General features: G+C 39.2%; 1 protein-coding gene across 1 annotated transcript in view; it reads left to right on the plus strand.

Moving 5' to 3' along the window:
• CC2D2B (coiled-coil and C2 domain containing 2B) overlaps positions 1 to 24,947 on the plus strand; it is a 114,913-nt gene that overhangs the window by 34,503 nt on the left and 55,463 nt on the right. Inside the window, exons 10-16 of the mRNA XM_070752397.1 lie at positions 1,753 to 1,816; positions 1,963 to 2,084; positions 6,849 to 7,026; positions 8,823 to 8,970; positions 10,130 to 10,277; positions 17,287 to 17,416; positions 18,529 to 18,726. Of these exons, the coding sequence (XP_070608498.1) occupies positions 1,753 to 1,816; positions 1,963 to 2,084; positions 6,849 to 7,026; positions 8,823 to 8,970; positions 10,130 to 10,277; positions 17,287 to 17,416; positions 18,529 to 18,726 (988 nt within the window). The remainder of the gene's footprint in view (positions 1 to 1,752; positions 1,817 to 1,962; positions 2,085 to 6,848; positions 7,027 to 8,822; positions 8,971 to 10,129; positions 10,278 to 17,286; positions 17,417 to 18,528; positions 18,727 to 24,947) is intronic.

The raw sequence follows: 24,947 nt of genomic DNA on the forward strand, positions 1-24,947 counted from the left end.
GAAATTATACTATCAGGCCGCTGCACTAACATGGCTTAGAGATTGGATAATCTTAGATAATAAAAGAACACTCGAATTAGAAGGACATGATTTAATGCTTGGATGGCACGCATTTTTATGGTATGATAAGGACAAAAACCATTCATATTTTAAAAGGCATACATTAAGGAAATACTTACTAGAAGTATGGAAAGATATAAAGAAGAATCATTTCTTAAGCATCCCAGATTGGTTAGCTCCCTTAGAAGCAATAACGCATCCAAAGTCTATAAAGGACAAGAAAATGACTCATAGATATAAAGAACTATTAAATGATCAGATGAAGCTTAAATCTAGAATTGAACTACAAGAAGAAGGGATAATAATAGATTGGTGGCACTATGCCCAGATCCGATCTAGATATCAGAAGGATAAAACTCTTTACATTTTTAATAAAAGTAAGAATCCTTTAACTACCTTAATAACCACTAACTCTACAAAAATGATAGGGAAAATATATAAACTACTTATTGCTCATAAAAATATAGAGTTGACTTTAAAAGATACTATGATAAGATGGTGTAGAAATATTGGTAAGGAAATAGATATAGACACATGGGAGAAAGTGTGGATTAACAATTGGAAAATGACTAAATCAGTTTCTTTAAAAGAAAACCAAATCAAAATGTTCTATAGATGGCATCTCCCACCAAATAGGATAGCAAAAATGTTTCCCAAAACATCCCCAATATGTTGGAAATGTAAGAAGGATATAGGAACTTACTATCATCAATGGTGGACATGTAGCAAAGCAAAACTATATTGGAAGATGATTGAAAAAATATTAAAAGAAATAATAAAACAAGATATAGATAATACCCCGGAATTTTATTTATTAGGTGTCACAACCCAGATCTATAAGAAAGAAATTTTTTATTTAATCATACATATATTAACTGCGGCTAGAATAATATATGCGCAAAACTGGAAAGGGGAGGAAATCCCCAAGGAAGAAGAGGTTATAGCTAAGATATTAGATTGCGCTGAAATGGATATGATGACAAGAAGACTAAACGATCAAGAGGATACTAAATTTTACGAAACATGGAACAACGTTTACAAATGGATAGATAAGAAAAAATAAGATATATCGTTAGTGGTTGTTTTTTCTTTCTCTTTATTTTGTATTAGTTTTTATTTAGATGATAATAATAGTAATATTAGTTTAAAAGGATTTTTTGATGATTATGATATAGCTATGTATGTATAAGTATAAGCAATATATTAAGATTTTTGAAGTATAATAGTTGAACTTAGTCTTACTGTTTAGATTGAAGGTTTAATACTATTTTATTATAGTAATTAGGATTATATTAAAGGTATCTTTCTTTTTTGGTAACTATGTTATATTAACCTTAATACCCACATTAAGATTTGTAAACTTCAATTCAAATTTATTAATTTTTTCTTTTTTTTATAATAGTTAATACATATGTATTCTTTTTCTATATTTGAATTTATACTTTCATAAGAAGCGGGGGAAATACACCCCCACTTTATGTTCATTGTTTGTTTGTATTTGTTTGTCTTTTTATGAAAAATAATAAAAAAACTATTAAAAAAAAAAGGAAAGACTCTCTCCACTTTCCCATCTTTAATTGCATTCTCCTTCTTTACTAAAAATGAGAAAGTAATGTATAAACTGGACCTCACGGTTGACTGTGTACTCCTGAATATCTATTGTTTATTTTTCATATATTTTTCATATTCAAGGCAAACACGAAATTCTGAATTGGATGAATATTTAGCCAAAATATCAGAAGATGAGGAAACAGAGGTAAGAAAAGGAACAATAAACTGTTGTGAGGTCAGTAAAACCTGTGAAGAAATTTGTATAAAATGCATTCGAAAAAAAGCAATACAAATGCATATATTATTGTTTGACAGAATATTGATTATAATCAAAATATTATTGATTTCTAGGTTTCTTTGGAGTCAGTTTGTACCTCTCAACCTTTTACAGACCTTAGGGAAGGAATGAAAACATTTTTCTTCCCTCATGTAACTTTTTTATCAGAAATAACACCAGCAAAATTATGTCCACTGTGAGTTCCACATTTTTCTCCACCTTGTTTCATTTTTTAATGGCTATTTTTTTAAAATGGCAGATATATCCTTTGGAATATGTAAAAAAAAATGACTTCTTCCTCCCTCCACTTTACACTGCAATCTTCTATAGAATACTGTGGGCCTTTCTTGATATTGTAGCAATCAAGCACCTCACTGAACTCATTCACTGAATTCATTCAAGCTGTCCAGAGCAGGGGTCCTCAAACCTTTTGAACGGGGCCACTTCACGGTCCCTCAAACTTTTGGGGGACTGGACTGGCTAGTTGGGGATGGCTTGGTGGCCATGTGACTAGGTGGGTGTGGTCAAATAATAGACAGAAATTAAACTTTAATTTGTTTTCCTCCTGCGGGTGTTTTATTTGCTTTTGTTTGACTTTTCTTTTTATTAGATCATTTTAAAAGTTGTTTATGAATCTAGTGATCCACCTCAGTTTTGCAGCAATTATTCTCAGTCCCAAGGAGTTACAATCAATATCTCTCCTCTCTCTCTCCCTCCCTCCCTCTCTCTCTTTCTCTTAAAGTCTTCTACAATAGCAAATAGGTATGGGGAAACGAAACCTTGCTGAATTCCATTCCATTCCATTCTATCTATTCTCATTTCCATTTCCATTCCATCCTATTTTGCCATTGCTATTGCCATTGCCATCCCATTCTTGTTCCTGTTCCCGTTCCCATTCCCTCCTATTTCCATTCCATTCTGCGTTCAAAGATTTTTACCTGTTGCAGATCAAATGAAAGAAACATGTGCTAGAATAGCAAATAGGGGTGGGGAAGAGAAACCAGGATAGTGAATACTTGATGGATACAGAGATGAGACTGGTTCCTGGGGCATCTATTGCAGGATCCCCTTAAATCCTGGCAGTGCTTGGGATACCTTGCTGAATTCCATTCCATTCTATTCCTGTCTTCATTCCCATTCCATTCTATTGCTATTGCTATCCCATCCCATCCCATTGTCAGGCCGAAGCCATTTTATTGGGGATCTTTGGTCTTCCACACTTTATACTATTCTACTATGCATTTTCTACTGTGGGGAAATGGGAGAGGGGATTGTTAATATGTAGCCATAACAAATTCTTTCTAGAAAGCCAAGCTCGTCCTTTATCTCTGAATAACTGCACCTGCACAGAAGGAGATGGGTGGACTCTGCCGGCATGGCAGTTGGATATTACTACCGTATTGTACACTGTTTTATTGTCGCTGTTAGCCGCCCCGAGTCTCTGGAGAGGGGCGGCATACAAATCCAATAAATAAATAAATAAATAAATATTGGACAACATGATGGATTTGTAGGTGTGGGGGCAAGGGCTTGAACTTTCAACTGGGTGGTGACACTTGAGAGACTTCAGATTTGGGTTTCACTCAGATGTACAAACAAGTCTGTTAATAAATCGAAACTTTGAGGAATCATTTGCCTTGGACTCTGATTTAATTTTGGATGCCATCCCTATTCCTATTTCTAAGGTAAGGCCTGCACTCAGTTGAAGAGTGGGGGCTGATGAGTCGATGGGACAATATGGGCGGTACAGCCTCATGATTCTGTGCAGGATGGATTAATGGCTTCAGTAGGTCATACTTGGCCCGCAAATAATTTGTGGACACCCGGACTAGACTAGAACAGAGATGGCGAACCTATGGCACGGGTGCCACAGGTGGCATGCAGAGACATATCTGCTGGCACCCAAGCCATTGCCCTGTCTCAGCTCCAACATGCAGGTGTGTGCTGGCCAGCTGATTTTTGGCTCATACAGTGGCTCTGGGAGGGTGTTTTTAGCTTCCAGAGATCCTCCAGGGGGATGGGAGAAGGCATTTTTATCCTTGACCAGCTCCAGGGAAGCCTTTGGAGCCTGGGGAGGGCAAAACGTGAGCCTACTGTGCCCACCAGAAGCTGGGAAAACAGCCTGTCCCTGGCCCTCAGAAGGCCTCCAGGGGGTGAGGGAAGCTGTTTTCCCCCTCCCCAGGCGTTGAATTATGGGTATGGGCACTTGCACATGCACGATAGCGCATGCCCACGCTCTTTTGGCACCCAAGGAAAAAAAGGTTCGCCATCACCACTCTAGAAGAAGGTTATGTTTAATAGTTCACCTAGTCCTCAGCTTATGTCCATTTGTTCAGTGATATGTCCAGTCAACGAAGCAGTGGAAGTGATGTGCTGGTGCCTGGAGGCTGTTAGGGTCTGGATGGGTGTCAACAGACTCAGACTCAACCCTAATAAGATGGAGTGGCTGTGGGTTTTGCCTTCCAAGGACAATTCAATCTGTCCATCCATTACCCTGGGGGGGGGAATTATTGACCCCCTCAGAGAGGGTCCGCAACTTGGGCGTCCTCCTCGATCCACAGCTTACATTAGAGAACCATCTTTCAGCTGTGGCGAGGGGGGTGTTTTCCCAGGTTCACCTGGTGCACCAGTTGCAGCCCTATTTGGACCGGGAGTCACTGCTCACTGTCACTCATGCCCTCATCACCTCGAGGTTCAACTACTGTAATGCTCTCTACATGGGGCTACCTTTGAAGAGTGTTTGGAAACTTCAGATCGTGCAGAATGCAGCTGCGAGAGCAATAATTGGCTTCCCCAGGTATGCCCATGTTACACCAACACTCCACAGTCTGCACTGGTTGCCGATCAGTTTCCGGTCATAATTCAAAGTGTTGGTTATGACCTATAAAGCCCTTCATGGCATCGGACCAGAATATCTCCGAAACTGCCTTTTGCCGCATGAATCCCAACGACCGGTCAGTTCCCACAGATTTGGCCTTCTCCGGATCCCATCGATGAAACAATGTTGTCTGGCGGGACCCAGGGGAAGAACCTTCTCTGTGGCAGCCCCGATCCTCTGGAATCAACTACCCCCGGAGATTAGGATTGCCCCCACCCTCCTTGCCTTTCCCAAACTCCTTAAAACCCACCTCTGTCGTCAGGCATGGGGAAATTGATTCCCCTGGACCGTTTCTGCTTTATGTATGGTTTATATGAGATGTACGATTGCTTTTTATATTAAGGGTTTTTAAATTGTTTTAATTATTGGATTTGTATTGTTTTGCTGTTGTGAGATGCTCCGAGTCTTCGGAGAGGGGCGGCATACAAATCTAATAAATAAATAAAATAAATAAATAAGACTGTTCAAAATGACAGCAAAATTGAAAGAACATGGATATAGCAATATCAGTTAGACTTATTTGCAGCTTCACAGTGCTTTGCAACCTACTCTAAGTGGTTTACAGAGCCTCTGACAGTATGGGTCCTCATTTTACCCACCTCGAAAGGATGGAAGGCTGAGTCTACCTTGAGCCAGTGAGAACTGAACTGCTGGAAGTCAGCAGAGATACCCTGCAATACTGCATTTTAATGTCTGAATTTCAGACCATGTCAGTATGTATTTTAATCTGGGTACTCATTTGTCCAACTCACAAATGATCGCCATTTGCAACCTTCCATGCCACCTAATCATAAACAAAGTCAATGGAGAATTTGGCAGGGAAGGTTGCAAGTCATTCAAGTAAACAATTTCTGCTTTTTCCCCCACTAGGGTAAGCTCTTTGCCCACCTGCAGTCTTTGCTAGCCCTCCCAGGTCTTTCTCTATGGCAACCTTCCGCTCTCTCACTGCAGCCTCTTCAATGCTTATTTATCTGGGATTCTCGTCTCTTTCCACTTAATGATCTATGTGTATTGGGATTACAATAGCAAGTGGTATTGCCTAGGATTTCATCACTAAGCAATGCAGTCACATGATATTGTATTTTTCAACTGCATCACTTAGTAATGGTAATCCTGAACCCAATTGCTGTCATAATCTGACAATTACATGTATCAAAATCAGGAATGTTAACTAAATCACACTGCCCTGTCTCTGTCTAGGTACAGATAATCCAATAGGATGACCAACGTTTTTCTGTGTCAAAATTGGGTTGAAATTCAGACTGAAAATTTCAACCTTAAATATAATTTTTATTTGGAATACATTATAACATTAACATTCTGCATATTGTTTTTAATGGTTGGAAGCTCAGTCTAGCAAATGTATACAGGTAGTTCTCGCTTTACAACAGTTCACTTATGACCGTTTGAAGTTACAATGGCACTGAATAAAATGACTTATGACCATTTTTCATACTTATGACTGTTGCAGCATCCCCATATGGAGTCAGTATGGGGGTCATATTTTATTTATTTATTTGATTTTTATGCCACCCTTCTCCTTAGACTCAGGGTGGCTTACAACATGTTAGCAACAGCACTTTTTAACAGAGCCAGCATATTGCCCCCACAATCCAGGTCCTCATTATACCCACCTCAGAAGGATGGAAGGCTGAGTCAACCTTGAACCGGTGATGAGATTTGAACCTACAGATCTACAGTCAGCTTCAGTGGCCTGCAGTACAGTACTCTACCTGCTGCGCCACCCCGGCTCTATTTGATTCTATATGATTCCTTTTTGTAATCATCTGCGAAGCAAAGTCAATGGGGAATCCAGATTCATTTAACAACCATGTTAATAATTTAACAACTGCAGTGGTTCACTTAACAAATGTGGCAAGAAGAGTCGTAAAATAGGACAAAGCTCACTTAACAAATTTCTCATTAGAAACATAAATTTTGGGCTCAATTGTCGCTGTAAGTCAAGAACTACCTGTAAATGCATGCTTCATTTTTTTTCTGCAGAAATTTATGTGTATGGTAATTTCTTTTGTGTGACAGTATGGTGAAATGAAATATTAACTTTAATTTGTTCATTTTTAGTGAAGAACAAGACAGAAGAGAAAAGGTCAAAATGGAGAAATATTTTATTAAAATATATTACAATAATAAATTGGTCTCTTGCACTCCAGAGTGTGCTCTTTGTGATGACTTTAAAGTTATATTCCAACAACATTTTAGAATTCAGATTTCAAACTGGTCTGAATCCCTTCAACTAGAGGTATCTATGCAGATACAAATATTGCATCTGAAATCTAATAATCTTCTCTTTACAAAACCTACATCTAATTCAGGTGTGGGCAATTAATTTTGCCATAGGGCTGCATAAGAAATTGAGATGGTTTTAGAGGGCTGGACTAATATAATTAACTCAATTCTATCCAATACTGTATATTATAATTATATATTATATTACATATTATATATATATATATATATATATAATATTTATTTATTTATTTATTTATTTATTTATTTATTCAATTTTTATGCCGCCCTTCTCCTTAGACTCAAGGCGGCTTACAACATGTTAGCAATAGCACAATAATAAATTGGTCTCTTGCACTCCAGAGTGTGCTCTTTGTGATGACTTTAAAGTTATATTCCAACTACATTTAATATGCTTATTGAATGAACTTACTGTGTGCGCCATAATGTTTGTTATTTTTTTTATACCTTCAATATGCATATCTTATTGCTTAAAAACAATTATACAATAACCTAAGTTTCATTCCAATTTTAATTTTTATTATTCAATCTATCTCAATCTTCCCTCTCTCCATTCCCTTCTTTCTATCTCACATGGCTATTAATATCTTCTAATACCTACTTTCCTGCACCATCTCTCCCCTTTCCTACTACCGTCTTTAGCACTATAATGTTTGTAAAGATACAGGTAGTCCTCGACTTACAAGAGTTTGCTTAGTGACCAAAGTTACAATGGTACTGAAAAAAGTTACTTATGACCATTTTCCACACTTATTTATGACCATTGCAGCATCCTCATGGTCACATGATTTGCATTTGACAACTGATTCACATTTATGACTGTTGCAGTGTCCTGGAGTCACGTTATCACTTTCTGAAAGGCAAAATCAATGGGGAAACCAGATTCACTTAATATCCATGTTACTAATTTAACAACTACAGTGATTCACTTAACAGGCAATAAAAGTCATAAAATGGGGCAAGTCTCACTTAACAAATTCCTCACTTAAAAATATAATGTTGGGTTCAATTGTGGTCATAAGTTGAGGACTGCCTGCAATGTGTTGTGATTAGTATCTTATACATTCCAGGAGTTTAGGCCAATCATTCTTTTGCAAATGTGCATTTTAGATTGACATTACAATATCTTTGGTCTCATTATATGGTATCCACCAATCTCCAAAAATAAAAATAAAACCCTCCCTCCAAAAAGGCAGAATTTCATGAAGTAGCTATGTTCTTTGCGGGTTTTGTTGTTAACACATACTTTTAAAACATTGGGTTTGTCTACATTTTAAATTTTTTATTGTTTATAACAACATTGTGCTTTCACTATAGTGTAAAATCATGCAATGTTGTCCTCTTTCTGAAAAACTGATTAGCCCTAAATATTATTTATTTATCATTAATTGCATTCTATTTTGCTTATTTTCTCTGTTCTATTTTTTTTGAGAACTGAAGTCAATAAACATGGCAATCTTTCCTAATTTTATTCTTCACAACACCCCCACCCACACACCCCGTTATATAGTTTGGAATGAGAAAAAACAAATGACTCAAAGTTACTCAGCAGTGGAAAGATGGGTACCTCGATCTTTCCAAAAACTTACTCGTTATACTAAATTTTTTCTGCTTATGTAATAGCAACCCATGAGAAAAAATGTCATTCTAGTTCTAGATAAATATATTTATAATGGTTATCTATATAAAATATTTTTATTGTGATTTTTTTTACTTCTTTGGTTAATTAGTTTTAATTCTTCTTTGACACAGATGGTTTTATATTATATGATATATATTATATTGTAGATTATGGAGTCAAATAAAAACATGTTGTTGGCCAAAATGTACTTACCTCTTCCTAATAACTGTATTTTGAAAAGCAAGGATGTTTTGGATGAAGTAGAGTTTAGCTGTGAACAACAAGTTAAACCTTCAGATGGAGCAGTGGGAAGCAGTAAGTTACTACTATAATATTTTTTTCAAATCACTTACTCTGATTCACTGTATATTTTTACAAGGCAGATTTTTAGTTTTACTGTGGTTCTTGTCTCTGCAAATTTTAAATACAAAACAAAGTATTTTGGTTTTAAATTTAGAGGCAGAGAAGGATTAAGTATAATTTTGAAAAAGGATACTCTGAATTTTCCCTTTCCTTTTTTTTATTGGTAAGAGTAACTTGTTCATTCACAGCAATTCTGGGCTTCTTACAAAGATGACACTGCTTTGCAGTTTCCTAGAATGATCACCAGGTCATGCAATGGAGAACTGTAAAGAAGACGAAGCTTCTGTAAAAGGCTGGCAATGCTGAAAACATACTAAGGCTGAAGACAAGCATAATATCTTTGGGTTCAGATACATTTTAAAAAAGCACTTTTAACCTTTTCCAAATGTAGCATTTTTTCTAAATTATTTAAAATTATTTTCAAAGCCATTCTTTTGAAATATATTTTTATATCCATTATTTTTAGTAATATATCTCAAATAATAATTTGTGCCAAGAAAAAACCTTAGTAAATTAGTGGTCCTCATGTTTTCATTGCTAGCTGAATTTTAAATACGTTTGGGAACAGACTATAAGGCTATGATTGGTGAGATGAAGAATCTTGTTATGTCCTGAGAATCTGGGAAGTTTTCACTCCAGTCCGACAAGGAAGTGGAGCAGGGAAATTCTGATTGGCTCCTTCCCAAAAGGGTTCCCTATTTAAACTCCTGCCAAAAACAGGCAGGGGCTGATGTTTGCTCACTATAACCAATAAAGAGCTGAGGTCTCACTGCCAGTCTCCTGCCTCTTCAGTATCTGAACTCAACAGGTCTGTGTTTTTCTAAATTATTTAAAAGCAGATGCTCATATACCTATTTTTATCTGCCAGATCCATTTTATTGTGACTAATTTGACCCTAATTTTAAGCTCCAAAGATTTGTCATTAGCAAGTGAGCAATTTATTTGTTAGTTTCAGAAGTTAGCACCTAAAAGTTACATACACCAATGAATATGTGGCATGAAATAGGGCAGCATAGAAATCTAATAAATAAATGAACGAATGAATGAATAAATTTAAAGTGAAATAAAAGTCTGGTGTTGCAATAATGTTTTGGTTATGTTTATATTGTAGATGTTCCATTTTTCCTTGGTAAAAATCAAACAGAAGAACTATGTATTATGACATCAGGAAAATTAATATATTGTTTATCTTGGACAGTTAATGATAAGGGAATTCCTTTGGCTCCTACTATTCAACATGCATTTATTTCCTCCAACAGGTGATAATATTTACGCATTAGTTTTACTGTTCGCTTTTGTAAAAAAATATCTATATATTTCCCCCTGAAATGCATGAACTACTCTGCCATGCATTGCTTTTCCTTGTCTTGCAAAGAATCTATGAGTTCTGAATCTTTTTAGAAATAGGTTGTGTATTTTCAAAATTGAGGAAATACAGTGATCCCCCGATCATTGCGAGGGTTCCGTTCCAGGACCCCTAGCAATGATCGGGTTTTCGCAAAGTAGCGCTGCGGAAGTAAAAACACCATCTGAGCATGCGCAGATGGTGTTTTTACTCCCGCAGCGCTAGCGAGGAGCCGAAGATTGGGGTTCCTGTTTTAAAACGTCGCCGCCGGCATGGGCGGCTTGCCAGCACCCCCCCAGACCCCCAAGCCGGGTTTGGGGGGCTGCTAGGAAGCCGCCCATGCCGGCGGCGACGTTTTAAAACAGCCGCGCGGCTTTCCAATGAGTCCCGAAGACAAACGTCAAACTTCCGCGTTTGTCTTCGGGACTCATTGGAAAGCCGCGCGGCTGTTTTCAAACGTCGCCGCCGGCATGGGCGGCTTGCCAGCACCCCCCCAAACCCGGGTGAGCAGCAAGCGAACGGCGGGTGGCCGGGCGAAGGGCGGGCGAGCGGCGAAGGGCGGGCGAGCGGGTGCTGGGGAGGGCTTCTCGCCCTCCCGCCAGCAAGAGGGGGAGCGAACGGCGTGGGCAGGCTGTGGACAAGCCGTTCGCTCGGGCCGCTTCCCAGCTGAGTACTCAGCTGGGAAGCGGCCCGAGCGAAGTGGCAGCAGCGAGGAGTTTGCGTGGGCGGTGGGGAAACTCCTCGCTGATGCCCGCCAAGAGGGGGAAGACCTAGGGAAGCCGCCCAGCAGCTGATCTGCCCGGCGCCATCTACGCATGCGTGCCCATAGAAAAAAAAGGGCACGCATGCGCAGATGGTGTTTTGACTTCCGGGTTCAAAAATCGCAAATTAGCCTGTTCGCAATGGTCGGGAATGCAATAACCGGGGGATCACTGTACCTATTTTTGCTTTTGTTTCAGCTATGTGACTTGTACCTTGAAACCAGGCTGATAGAATGAAGTTAATCTAATTGCATATCTGTGTTACTTCTGCACTCCAGTTTGAATACTTACAAATTGCCATGCCTAGCTATTTCTTGTAAGAGCTCATATTAAGACTTACAAATTGGCGCTCAAGGTGGCAAGATGCGCGTATCATGCCACCTTGATAGTATCAGTAGAATCCTGCCCGGCCACCCTGTTCAGGGTAACTCACTCCCGTCTTAATCAGAGGGGAGTTGGAGAGCCCTTTCAGGGTAGTGCCGAGGATTTTAATATGTTTTTCGCTGAAAAAAATCGCTCAGATTCAGATAGACCTTGACTCCAATTGGACAGCAGTGTCGGCTGACAATGAGTCAGTCGAGGTGACTGGGGCCTGTCCTTGTCCATCTGTCTGGGAGGAATTTGACCTGGTGACAAGGCCATTGGAGCTGTGAGTTCTGCCACCTGTTTATTTATTTATTTTATTACTTAGATTTGTATGCCGCCCCTCTCCAAGGACTCATGTCCCTCCTGGCTGGTTTCGGGAGATTGTCGATGCTTTTTTGAGTGGGGGTCCTTCCCAGCTCCCTACAAGCACTCCTAAAGAAGCCTTCCCTGGACCCAGCTGTACTTAACAACTACCGTCCAGTCTCCAACCTTCCCTGGACCCAGCCATTCCGCCACCTGTTTACTGGATCCGTGTCCCTCCTGGTTGGTCTCGGCCAGCAGGGAGGTGACACGGAGCTGGGCCCAGGAGATTACCAACGCTTCCTTGGGGAGGGGAGTTTTTCCATCACTCTATAAAGAAGCGCTTGTGCGCCCCCTCCTCAAGAAGCCTTCCCTGGACCCAGCAGTACTTAACAACTATCGTCCAGTCTCCAACCTTCCCTTCATGGGGAAGGTTGTCGAGAAGGTGGTGGCACTCCAGCTCCAGCAGTCCTTGGAAGAAGCCGATTATCTAGGTCCCCAGCAGTCGGGCTTCAGGCCGGGTTACAGCACGGAAACCGCTTTGGTCGCGTTGATGGATGATCTCTGGCGGGCCCGGGACAGGGGTTTATCCTCTGTCCTGGTGCTCCTCGATCTCTCAGCGGCTTTCGATACCATCGACCATGGTATCCTTCTGCACCGGTTGGAGGGGTTGGGGGTGGGAGGCACTGTGCTTCAGTGGTTCTCCTCCTACCTCTCTGGCCGGTCGCAGTCGGTGTTAGTGGGGGGTCAGAGGTCGACTCCGAGGTCTCTCCCTTGTGGAGTACCCCAGGGGTCGGTCCTCTCCCCCTGGCTATTTAACATCTACATGAAACCGCTGGGTGAGATCATCCAAGGACATGGGGTGAGGTATCATCAATATGCCGATGATACCCAGCTTTACATCTCCACCCCATGCCCAGTCAACGAAGCGGTGGAAGTGATGTGCCGGTGCCTGGAGGCTGTTGGGGCCTGGATGGGTGTCAACAGACTCAAGCTCAACCCGGATAAGACGGAGTGGCTGTGGGTTTTGCCTCCCAAGGACAATCCCATCTGTCCGTCCATTACCCTGGGGGGGGAATCATTGACCCCCTCAGAGAGGGTCCGCAACTTGGGCGTCCTCCTCGATCCACAGCTGACATTAGAGAACCACCTTTCGGCTGTGGCGAGGGGGGCGTTTGCCCAGGTTCGCCTGGTGCACCAGTTGCGGCCCTATCTGGACCGGGACTCATTACTCACAGTCACTCATGCCCTCATCACCTCGAGGTTCGACTACTGTAATGCTCTCTACATGGGGCTACCTTTGAAAAGTGTTCGGAAACTTCAGATCGTGCAGAATGCAGCTGCGAGAGCAGTCATGGGCTTACCCAGGTATGCCCATGTTTCACCATCACTCCGCAGTCTGCATTGGCTGCCGATCAGTTTCCGGTCACAATTCAAAGTGTTGGTTATGACCTTTAAAGCCCTTCATGGCACTGGACCAGAATATCTCCGAGACCGCCTTCTGCCGCACGAATCCCAGCGACCGATTCGGTCCCACAGAGTGGGCCTCCTCCGGGTCCCGTCAACCAAACAATGCCGGTTGGCGGGCCTCAGGGGGAGAGCCTTCTCTGTGGCGGCACCGGCCCTCTGGAACCAACTCCCCCCGGAGATCAGAACTGCCCCTACTCTTCCTGCCTTCCGTAAACTCCTCAAAACCCACCTTTGCCGTCAGGCATGGGGAAACTAAATATCTCCCCCTGGGCACGTTGAAGTTATATATGGTATGCCTGTATGTGTGTATGTTAGTATTGGGGACTCTCTTAAACTTATAATATTTTAATTAATTGGATTGTATTGGATTGTTTTTCACTTGTTGTGAGCTGCCCCGAGTCCTCGGAGAGGGGCGGCATACAAATCCAAATAATAAATAAAAAAATAATAAACTATTGGCCAGTCTCCAACCTTCCCTTTATGGGGAAGGTTGTTGAGAAGGTGGTGTCGGTCCAGCTCCAGTGGTCCTTGGAAGAAGCCAATTATCTAGGCCCTCAACAGTCAGGATTCAGGCCCGGCTACAGCATGGAAACTGCTTTGGTTGCGCTGATGGATGATCTCTGGCGGGCCCAGGATGGGTTTATCCTCTGTCCTGGTGCTTCTTGACCTCTCAGCGGCTTTCGATACCATCAATCATAGTATCCTCCTGCGACGGCTGGAGGGGTTGGGAGTGAGGGGCACTGTTCTGCAGTGGTTCTCCTCTTACCTGTCTGGCCGATTGCAGTCAATGTTAGTGGGGGGTCAGAGGTCGACCTCAAGGTTTCTCCCTTCTGGGGTGCCTCAGGGGTTGGTCCTCTCCCCCCTACTATTTAAAAACTACATGAAACTGCTTGGTGAGATCATCTAAGGGCATGGGGTGAGATGTTATTGTACATTGTTTTTATTATTGCTGTGAGCCACCCCGAGTCTACGGAGAGGGGCAGCATACAAATCTAATAAATAAATAAAATAAATAAATGCCATCAGTACACTGATGACACCCAGTTGTATATCTCCACCCCATGTCCAGTCGGCGAAGCAGTGGAAGTGATGTGCCAGTGCCTGGAGGCTGTTAGGGTCTGGATGGGTGGGTTTTTTATTTGTTTGTTTGTTTGTTTATTTATTATTTCTGTGGCATCCAGTCCCAAAGGGACTGCCGCTCAGACACTAGACTTTCCCCCCCCCCCAAAATAGAGGGAACACTGGTTGCAGTCATTAATCAAATCACTACAGATCCTTAAATTGATGTCATGTGACAGACTTCTTGCCAGCTTTCTCACTGATTTTGTAAATAGTGATCACATGACCATACAATCATTGTGAGTGTGCATGGCTTGACAAGTACCTGAATTGCAATCCTGACTTCAAGAACCAGTCTTAAGTCTTTATTTTCAGTACCACTGTAAATTCAAAGCATCACTGAATGAGTAGTTGGTAAATGAAGACTTTATTTTATTTATTTATTTATTTGTTTGTTTGTTTGTTTGTTTGTTTGTTTCATCAAGTATGTATTGGTGCTATACAAAAATATAACAATATTTACATACGTGATACTAGTAAAAGAGAAACATTAGGACAGGGGACGGAAGGCACTCTGGTGCACTTATGCACGCCCTTCTTTTTGCCAATGTGTAGGACAGAACATTTTTTGGTTGAGAGTTGGAGTTGCCAGATGTTTGACCATTCAGACACGAAGTCAAGGTCCTTTTGAAGAGTTATTGGTGTTGAAAAGTTTGACATTGTTGGCGGAGAGAACGCAGCTTGTAATGTGATTGCAAACTTTTTTATATAGAGTATGAAGTGTTTATTTATTTATTTATTTATTTATTTATTTATTGGATTTGTATGCCACCCCTCTCCGTAGACTCGGGGCGGCTAACAATAGTGGTAAAAACAACATGTGACAATCCAATACTAAAACAGCTAAAAACCCTTATTTTAAAAACCAATCATACATACAAACAAACATACCATTGTGTTGGTCCAAGTTTGTTAGAGAATAGTTTGTTAGTTTCTAGATGGAGAGTAATTGATTGGTTTATGATTGATTCCATGACTTTGCATATGATGCGGCATAATGAGATTGGTCTGTAGTTTTCAACTGGACTGGGATCTCCTTTTTAAAAGATGGGGATGACCATTGCCTGTGACCATAACTTTGTAGTGAGCTGATCCTGAATGATTTTTCAAAGATTATGCTTAGTAGTTCTATGGCTCTGGAAAGCTTTTTTAGGAAGTATGCACATACACCATCAGGCCTAATTGATAGTGAAGGTTTAAGGTCGTGTAGTGCTTTTCCAATGTTGTCTTCTGTGAAGTGTATTTGGGTTAAGTCATTGTGAGTATTTGAGTTGAGAATTTTGGGGATGAATCGTTGCTGTTAACAAAGACTGAGCCAAAGAATGTGTTGAAGAGGTTAGCTTTGGTTGATTTATCATAGTATTCTTTGTTGTTGGGTCTTTTAGTGATGGGATGGATCTTGAGTCCTTGAGTTTGTTATTTACCAAAGTTGTAGAAGGCACGATTGGATTTGGTGCGCAGGAGTTCTCTTCTTGTCTGGTATGGTAGTTGAAGCATTCTTTTTTAAAAAAAAATTTTTTTATCGTAAAATGAATAGTAATACAATGATCTGAAATTATATTTTCAATATATGGAGTATGTACATAGTACTTTGTCAATTAAATATTCAGTATCAATGTACATATATAAATATATAAATTAGTATAATTTGCATTTTCCCTTGTATTCTCTGTATATACTGTAAGTCATATATAGTTGAGCTAATCTCCACTATAGTTGAAGGATTCTGTCTTTATTTGGTGGCATATATTTTTGTAACAGCTTTTGAAGATTTTTTTTTGGTTTGTAGTTTTCTTATTGAGATCGGTAAGTTGTTTATCTTTCTTATGGTAGTTATTAGTGGTACATGTAGTCTGATAATTCTTTTGACTTCGAGCAAAAATATGTTGTAGAGGTCATCGGCAGTGTTACAGCCAGGGAATAGTTTGCCAGTCAAGAATTGAGAGATCGGCGTCTATGAATTCATAGCTGGCTTTTTAAAAATTGTACTTTCTGTAATGCACTTTGGATTTTGCTCAGAAAGTGAAAAAATGTTGGCATTAAGTTTTTGTACTGCATAGATCCTGGACACAGATGACATGTATTACTAATCTTCTTGCTATGGCATAACCTTTCTCCAGATAACTAGTTAGGTATCTGTCATGGATGGCTAACTGTAACCATGTCATACAATAATTTGCTTTATTATTAATAGCCATCATTGGAAGACCAGTGGTTCTTGAGCATTAAGCTGGGCCTATACCAGAGACTCGATCACAGCTTCTCCTCAGAATGAGAACAGAACAATATTCCCAATGCAATGTACATGTTCAGCTTATTGTCATTCCTAAAACCATCCATAAATTTAAATCTTGCTCAAAGCTAAGAGGAATACACTTTTATTCCCAGAAAGGATTACTTTATTATTCTTTTAGGTGCAGCACAATTTTGTTCCCAGTAGCCTACATTTCAGGTATATATTATTTTACTGAAAGAGTAGTAGATCCTTGGAACAAACTTCCAGCAGATGTGGTAGATAAATCCACAGTAACTGAATTTAAACATGCCTGGGATAAACATATATCCATCCTAAGATAAAATACAGAAAATAGTATAAGGGCAGACTAGATGGACCATGAGGTCTTTTTCTGCCGTCAGACTTCTATGTTTCTATGTTTCTATAACCCCATTGACTTTTTAAAAGGGTCTTTTCCACACTCTTATGATTTAAGGCCCATTTCTACATCCTTAAATGAGTAGCTCTGAGTGTATTATAGTCCTGGAATACATCTTGCAGTTCATATGCACTGACTAATTTAAACTGTTAAAATAAGTCTATATTCTTTCACAAAGGTTCTTTTTTTTCCCTATTGTGGCATCATAATTGTTATTTCATATTAACTTTTTTTGTTGTTTTAATATACTAAGGAACATCAATTCAGGAAAAGGGACAAGAATTTGTTGGCATTCTGATATCCAGAAACTAATTGACTGGGCAAAAGACATAAATATTGACCCGAATGATCCTTACTACTCAGATTTGTTTGAGTTAACTATGGTAATGATGAAATTTTTGTAATGAAGTTTCAAGTTCTCTGAAAGAAACTGTGTAATAAATATTACATAATAGAATCTTCTTTATTCTAAATAATAAATTAAGGACTTAGAAACATTGATCAAGAAACTAACTCAGGATTTTGTAATCAATTTTGATAATTAAAAATTTTATATATGTTGTTCCTTTTTAAATCTTCATGATCATATAGCTTATTTATTAATTTTAGAGGAACCAAGTTTAGAACCATCTTTTATCATTTTATTCCAGCTTGTTTCATTGTAGCTTTGATTCCTCCTTAACAAATATGAAAGTACAAGTAGAGTTTATAGACATTTGACAAAACAAAATCTTACAGTGTGAGCAGATAGAAAATTAGTGTTCTTCGTTCTCTCATAATACAGGAGATTTTAGTTACCAATTGAAATTGAATGGCAATAGACACAGGACGGGTGTGGAAGCACTTGTACACAGTGAAGGGCTACCAAAAACTTTACTACCACACTGTGGGCGTGGCTTTCAACATCTTTCAGTGCGAATAGGGTGCTCTGGAGTGGAGCTCCATTTTCGCTACCCCACTGCGCTCCCCTCCCCCCCCCCCCGGTCTGGGCAGCAGCCTACCCCTGCTTATACATATGATGTGACTTATGGAATTGGCACTCAATACTTGTAGTGATTAGTTCATAGCTTAGGTGACTATAAAATGAATTAAATGGAACAGAAGGATAAATACATATTTGAAGTATAGATATCCATTAACTATAATAGTTACATGGTTCTCTAGACAGAAATGGTATAATCCTAAAATGTAGCAGACATTAGATGCTACGTTTAGATGCTGACTTGTTTGCCAACAAAAGTTTTCATAGCATTTAGCAATAGTTCTACTGTTTCCATACTTACATATCTATTTTAAGTCAATTATTTTTTGAATAACTTTGTTTTTCCAAAACAATTTAGCTTTCCTTATGCTTATTTAGTGGCAAAATCTTTGCAGATTTCATTATATTTTTTCATCTTCAGCATGTGAACAATGTTCATAGCAGTAATGTTTTTGTATGTATTGGTTGCATTTACCAAAATTGTCACAACTTATATTTATTATTTTCTAATAGTGTACACAATCTCAGGAAAAAGGTGATTCAAAACACTTTCGCCTTGAACAAGTGCAAGAATTTAACGTTATTGCAGAAGATATTCAAAATTGCAAACGTTTCCGGCTGTTACAGCTTAGGAATTTAGGACAGTTGGGCTTCTACTGTTTTCAGCAAATTCCTCTCTTTGACAAAGAAATTCCAGACACAATTTTCCAGGTACTTTACTTTAAGAAAAAATAGTGAAGTTTGATTTTACAATGTGCATTTACACAATGCTCTACTTTCACCTTGTTAAATTCTGGCTTACAACCTTGCTGGCTGCTATCTGATTGATTCTTCCCCCAGGCAGCCTTCCTATAAATAAGGAAGCAGTCCCATTTCCATTGTTAACTGTTTGAACTGAGTCTTTGAATAAACAGCTATTTTTATGCAAAGCCACCTCCTGGCTTTTTTCCTTCAAGCCAGCTAACCTCTGGGTCTAATACACCTCTTCCAATGCCTAAACTAGTTGTTGTTTGCTTGGTTCTCAGTGATGCTATACATACACAGCTGAGCATTTAAAAGAATCACAGTGATAGGTAATCAACTAGATTGGGGAGTTGGGGGAAAAACAGAAGAAGGTAATGGGAAACCACTCCATTTAATGCCAACAGAATTCCCTGAAGTGACTGTAATCGATAGACTTAGGGCTTAGCTTTTCACAAATTCAGGTTTTCTCGTAGATCAACATAGGTTTCTTTTGCTTGTTTTCCCCCTATACCTTGCATGCAGGACCACCATCAGGAATTTTGGGGCCCCATACCGCCTAAGTGTCTGCCCCCCCATTTTAAAACTACTTTATTTTGCGACATACCAATTATGTATTAAATTTACCTATCAAAAAAAAAAATGTAAACCCTGCCACTACAACAAGGTACACTTGTTTGACAGATTAATATGTTAATAATGCAGAAAATATATTCAAGTGACATCAACATATTACATACATATAAATAAATTACCAGAACAGTGCAAATACGCCGAATTAACAAAATATTATTAATTTTGCCATCAACAATATTAAAAGCAGCAATAAGATGGCACAAAGGATAAAGACAAAATACTCCTGCATCACACTAGAAAAATATTTGTTTTCACAATAATACCAATAAATAACAGGTAACCAGAAGATAAATTATACGCAATAATGTTTAAAACTATATGTAAACTCCACCATAGGTGTAAAAAGCACAGTGCAAGAAAAAAGAAGAGAAAGAGGAGGGAAGAGAAAAAAACCCTTCCCTCTTCTTCTCATTAACCTCTCCACCTATCTCCTTATAGCATTTTCCAAAGTTTGAAAAATTTTAAAATTGCTTTATAAAAAAGAACATACCCTCATGTATCATCAAATCCATATTATGAATCAAATGTACCTGCTATTGAGTTCCATAACTTAATATATTTAAGCTTTTAAATGTGTAATGTATAGTCTCTTAACAAATAGCATGCCCGTGGCTCTAAGAACAACACCTTTTCTTTCTCTTTTCTTCTTTCTTCTTCTTTTCCTAGGATGTTATCGTATCTATTAAGCATACGGTGAGATATTACTGTGTATGCATTTAACATAATTTAGAAGGTAAAATGTAAAATAACCAACTCCCGCTTCAGATCTTCTCAGCACGTCTCAAAATATGATGTAGTTGTTTGTTTTTTGAAAAGTCCTTAGTACCCAGCTTCTCCTTTGCATATTCAAATCTTCCCACTTCCCACAATGCTTGCTTCTCCAATCCAGGATGGTGTTTGCTTCTCAAATCTAAAATGGCGAGACGGCTCCAAAAAACATGTCAACTCCAAAGCAACACATCTTTTCCTCACACTTAGAAGGGAACAATTTCAAAAAAAATCTAACACCATAATCAAAATGTATACCAAATTAGCTCTGATCCAAACTTCATCTTTAACAGCTGTGAAGCTCTTCAGGCAGAATAGAGAAAATTGGGCGTTTTTGCTGATATGTGCTCTTGCCTGGTCCCAATTGTAACAATTTTGCAACTGAATCCAATTAGCTTCCTTAGCACGCCAACTCACCAGCACACCATTCAATCGCCGGGCCCCTCTAATTTTTCAATTTGGCTGGGCCCCTGACGCCAGTACCGGTAATACTGCCCTATCGGCGGCCCTGCTTGCATGCATTAGTTACAGTATTTATTCAATCCTCACATTAAGAAGTGTCATAAGAGTTATATGATTAAAGAGTGATGGGACATTTTAAAATACTTAAATTATATACCAGCATCAGTTGAGGTACTAAAATATTAGATTTCTATAGTAATATGTGGATATTGCTGTATGAAATGAATAGAAAGTACTCCTCTAAATGCTAAATAATTGTTACTTAACACTACAATAATCTATATCTTTCAAGAAGGTAGAATATAAATACTGTATAGTGACTTAGGGAGGCATTATTTGACCTATGGAATAAGATTTTAAAAAGCACACTATAGGGAAATACCAAGATGTTTTTTTGGCACAATTCACCCAAATGCAATAGAATTTTAAAAAACAGTTAATTATGAACAGACAATAGATTAAATAGGGAAATTAAAAACAAGAAAACTATTATTATTATTATTATTATTATTATTATTATTATTATTATTATTTATTGATTGATTGATTGATTGGTGGCCATATGCTCAGATTCAATCTAGATTACAAAAAGACAGAAAGAATTTTGGAATTCAAAAACAATTTACAACATTAGATAGAATTCTGCTAGGGGAAGAAAATAACTTAATTATGAAATTATGTGATTTTTACTTAAATATAGGATGGAGGAAGAGATAGTCAAGGGAAGCATGATTAGCTGGGTGAGGAACATAGGGCATAGAATACACTTAGATTAATGGGAAAACATGGGAAAAAATTATAAAATGACAAAGTCAATAACAGATAAAGAAAACATCCACAAGATGTTTTATAGATGGTCTCTGGTGCCAGCAAGACTAGCGAAAATGTATCCAAATCTAAAACTGAATTGTTGGCAATGTGGACATAATAGCGGAACTTTTTTTCACATGTGGTAGACATGTCTTCAACCAAAAAAAATTTGGAACAAAATTAGGACATTTATTAAAGAAATTAGGCATAATTGAGCAGAAAATGAAAAATGAACATTACTATCTTTATTTATTTATTTATTTATTTGTTTGTTTGTTTGTTTGTTTGTTTGTTTTTTGGATTTGTATGCCGCCCCTCTCGGAGGACTTTGGGTGGCTCACAACATATACAAATTGATAATCCAATTAATATCTATAAAAGTAATATTAAAAATAATCTTTAAAAATTCTAACTTTAAAAACTTTCATTAGCATTCACTCAATAAAATCATACTAAAAACATTCATTGGTCAAAAGATGAGTTTTTAAACTCTTTCGAAAGGCAAGAATGGTGGAGGCAGTGCGAATATCCGGGGGGAGCTGATTCCAGAGGACCGGGGCTTCCACAAAGAAGGCTCTTGCCCTAGGTCCCACCAGCCAACATTATTTGGCTGATGGGACCCTAAGCAGACCAACTCTGTGGGACCTCACTGGTCGCTGGGATTCGTGCAGCAGAAGACGGTCCCGGAGATAGTCTGGTCCTGTGCCATGTGCTTTATAGGTCATAACCAGCACTTTGAATTGTGACCAGAAACTGATCGGCAACCAATGCAGACTGCGGAGTGTTGGTGTAACATGGGCATACCTAGGGTGTGATGACGAGATATGGGCATGTCTTGGAAGGCCCAAAACCACTTGGGCGGTTGCATTTTGGATGATCTGAAGTTTCGGAACACTCTTCAAAGGTAGCCCCATGTAGGGAGCATTGCAGTACTCAAACTTCAAGGTGATAAGGACGTGAGTGACTGTGAGCGAAGACTCCCTGTCCAAATAGAGCCGCAACTGGTGCACCAGGCGGACCTGGGCAAACACCCCCCTTGTCACAGCCGAAAGATAGTGTTCTAAAGTCAGCTGTGGATCGAGGACTCCCAAGTTGCAAATCCTCTCTGAGGGGGTTCAATAATCCCCCCCGGGTGATGGACAGACAGATGACTGTGTCCTTGGGAGGCAGTACTCACAGCTACTCCGCCTTGTTTGGATTGAGTCTGAGCCTTTTGGCACCCATCCAGACCCTGACAGCATCCAGACACTGGCACATCACTTCCACTGCTTCGCTGGGTGGACATGTACAGCTGAGTGGAGATCTACGCATGCGTTGCCGGAGCTAGACGTACCGAGGGAGAGCTCTCCCATATGAAGAAGTAAAAGTGAAAGTTGACCTTCAACAACCCTCTCTAGCTTGCTGGAAGCGGATTGAGAGGAGAGTGAACTGAATAAGCTGTCGAAAAGCTTTATCAGAAAGAGTTAAAAGTTGAAGCAAGTAACTTCTTTTTACGTGTTTGTGTGAAGAAACGAGAACAAAGGGAAGATGGCGTCTACTGAGGAATTGGAGGGGAAAATGGATTCGCTGCTAAAAGGTTTTGCTGACATGGGCAAACTCCTCCAAGAAATGAAAAAGGATTTATCTGCACTGGGAACTGGAATGGCAGAATTGAAACAACAAACCAAAACACAAGATCAAAGGATTGGGAAGTTAGAGGTGGGAAAATCTCGCCAAGAACTTCGCATCATAAATCTTGAGGACAGACAGCGTCGAGCTAATCTTCGCTTGAGAGGCTTCCCCAAAGATTTTGGGGGGAGCAGACAACTCATTCAAGAAATCCTTCAGTGGTTCATTGAGAACAAAGTTACATGTGAGTTGCAAGAATTTGAAAGAGCGCATTGGGCTTTTGGTCCCCGTAAGGGAGACTCAAAGGACATTGTTATTAGATTTGCTTCAGAAAGAAGAGCTGCAGAAATTTTTAAAGAGTTGAAGCAGATTTTAAATTTACGTTACAAAGCTTTTCCAATACGCGTTTTAAAAGATTTGTCTGCTGAGACCCTTAAGATGAGAAACCAGATGAGAGAAGTGTCTTCTCAGCTGTATGAAAATGGAATCAAATTTTCCTGGCGCTATCCGGCCACCATAATTGTGTTCAAAGATGCCAAGTTTTTCCAGGCGAGATCGTTAGAAGAAGGAAGAAAGCTACTTTTCCAATTGGGATTAAATCCAGAGGGAGCAACTCAGAGCCAGGCATCGGTGGACCGGCCAGACCCAGCAGAACAAGAGCTCTGTCTTCAACCATTTCGCAAGGCAGAGCAAAGTAAAGAAGAGAAAATTGCTGTACTTCAAAGAGAATTGGCTTCGCTTCAAAAGGAGAAGAAAGATGAGCCAAGAATCACTCGTCAGAAGAAAAAATAATAATAAACTGAACTGAGTTGACTTGCTAACATGGTATTAAGTTTTTCAACAAATTAATCTTTTTTTGTATCTTTTTTTTGGTTGTTCACGCTAGTTAACAAGGGGAGAGGAGGGAAGGAGGGGGGAATCTTTTATTATGCTGTAAAATGGGGGAGAAGGGAGGGCTTTCTGAGGGAACGTAGATCCAAGAGTGCCTCTCAGTAACGGAAGGTTTTTTTCGTTGCCTTCCCCTGGGGGGGGGAGGTCAGGTTAGAGGCACCAGGGTGGGGATTCATTGCAACAAAAAACAATTTTCCGGTAGGCTCTGTTTTGTTGGAAGGGGAAATGCATTTAGACTATGTAAATGGGTGATTTAGGCCTTTTATCTCTCAATGTAAATGGTCTTTCATCACAGAAAAAGCGATGTAGAATCATGAAGCTGGCTAAGGACAGTAAGGCAGATGTTTTATTCCTCTCAGAAACTCATAAGGGAAGGGAAAAAACAGACAGATTACTTATAAATACTGAGTGGCAAAAAGTTTATGAGTCGAGAGGAACGAATCAAGCAAAAGGAGTAGCTATATTGGTTCACAGAAGAGTGCATTTTCAGTTAAGCAATATTAAGAGGGACAATGACGGCAGAATGTTATTTATTAAGGGGAAAATAAGAAACAAGCTAGTAACTTTAGCGGTCATTTATGCCCCAAATGTAAATGCAAAACAATTCATAATAAATGTAAAACGGAAATTAGATAATTTTGCGGAAGGTATAGTGATTTTAGCAGGCGACTTTAATTTGGAATTAACAACAGGGAAGGGGGAAAAGAAAAAGTTACATTTAAACAAAATTAATATGATGGACCTTCATCAAAACGTAGCCAATAGAGATACTTTCTACTCTGCAAGACATAATAAATTTAGCTGTATAGACTATATGTTAATTAATAAAACAGATAAGGTAAAATTTAAGAAAGCAGAAGTGAAAGCTATCTGGCTATCAGATCATGCTCCTTTGTTAGCTGTGTTAGAGTTAGAGGTTTGTAGTAAACAAAGAATTTGGAGGTACAACCCCATCGTCTTAGCAAATGAGGAGAGTAGAATTAAATTACAAAGGGAACTTAATGGATTCTTTTGTA

This window comes from Erythrolamprus reginae, chromosome 5 (genome assembly GCF_031021105.1).
Source record: "Erythrolamprus reginae isolate rEryReg1 chromosome 5, rEryReg1.hap1, whole genome shotgun sequence".
NCBI lineage: Eukaryota > Metazoa > Chordata > Lepidosauria > Squamata > Dipsadidae > Erythrolamprus > Erythrolamprus reginae.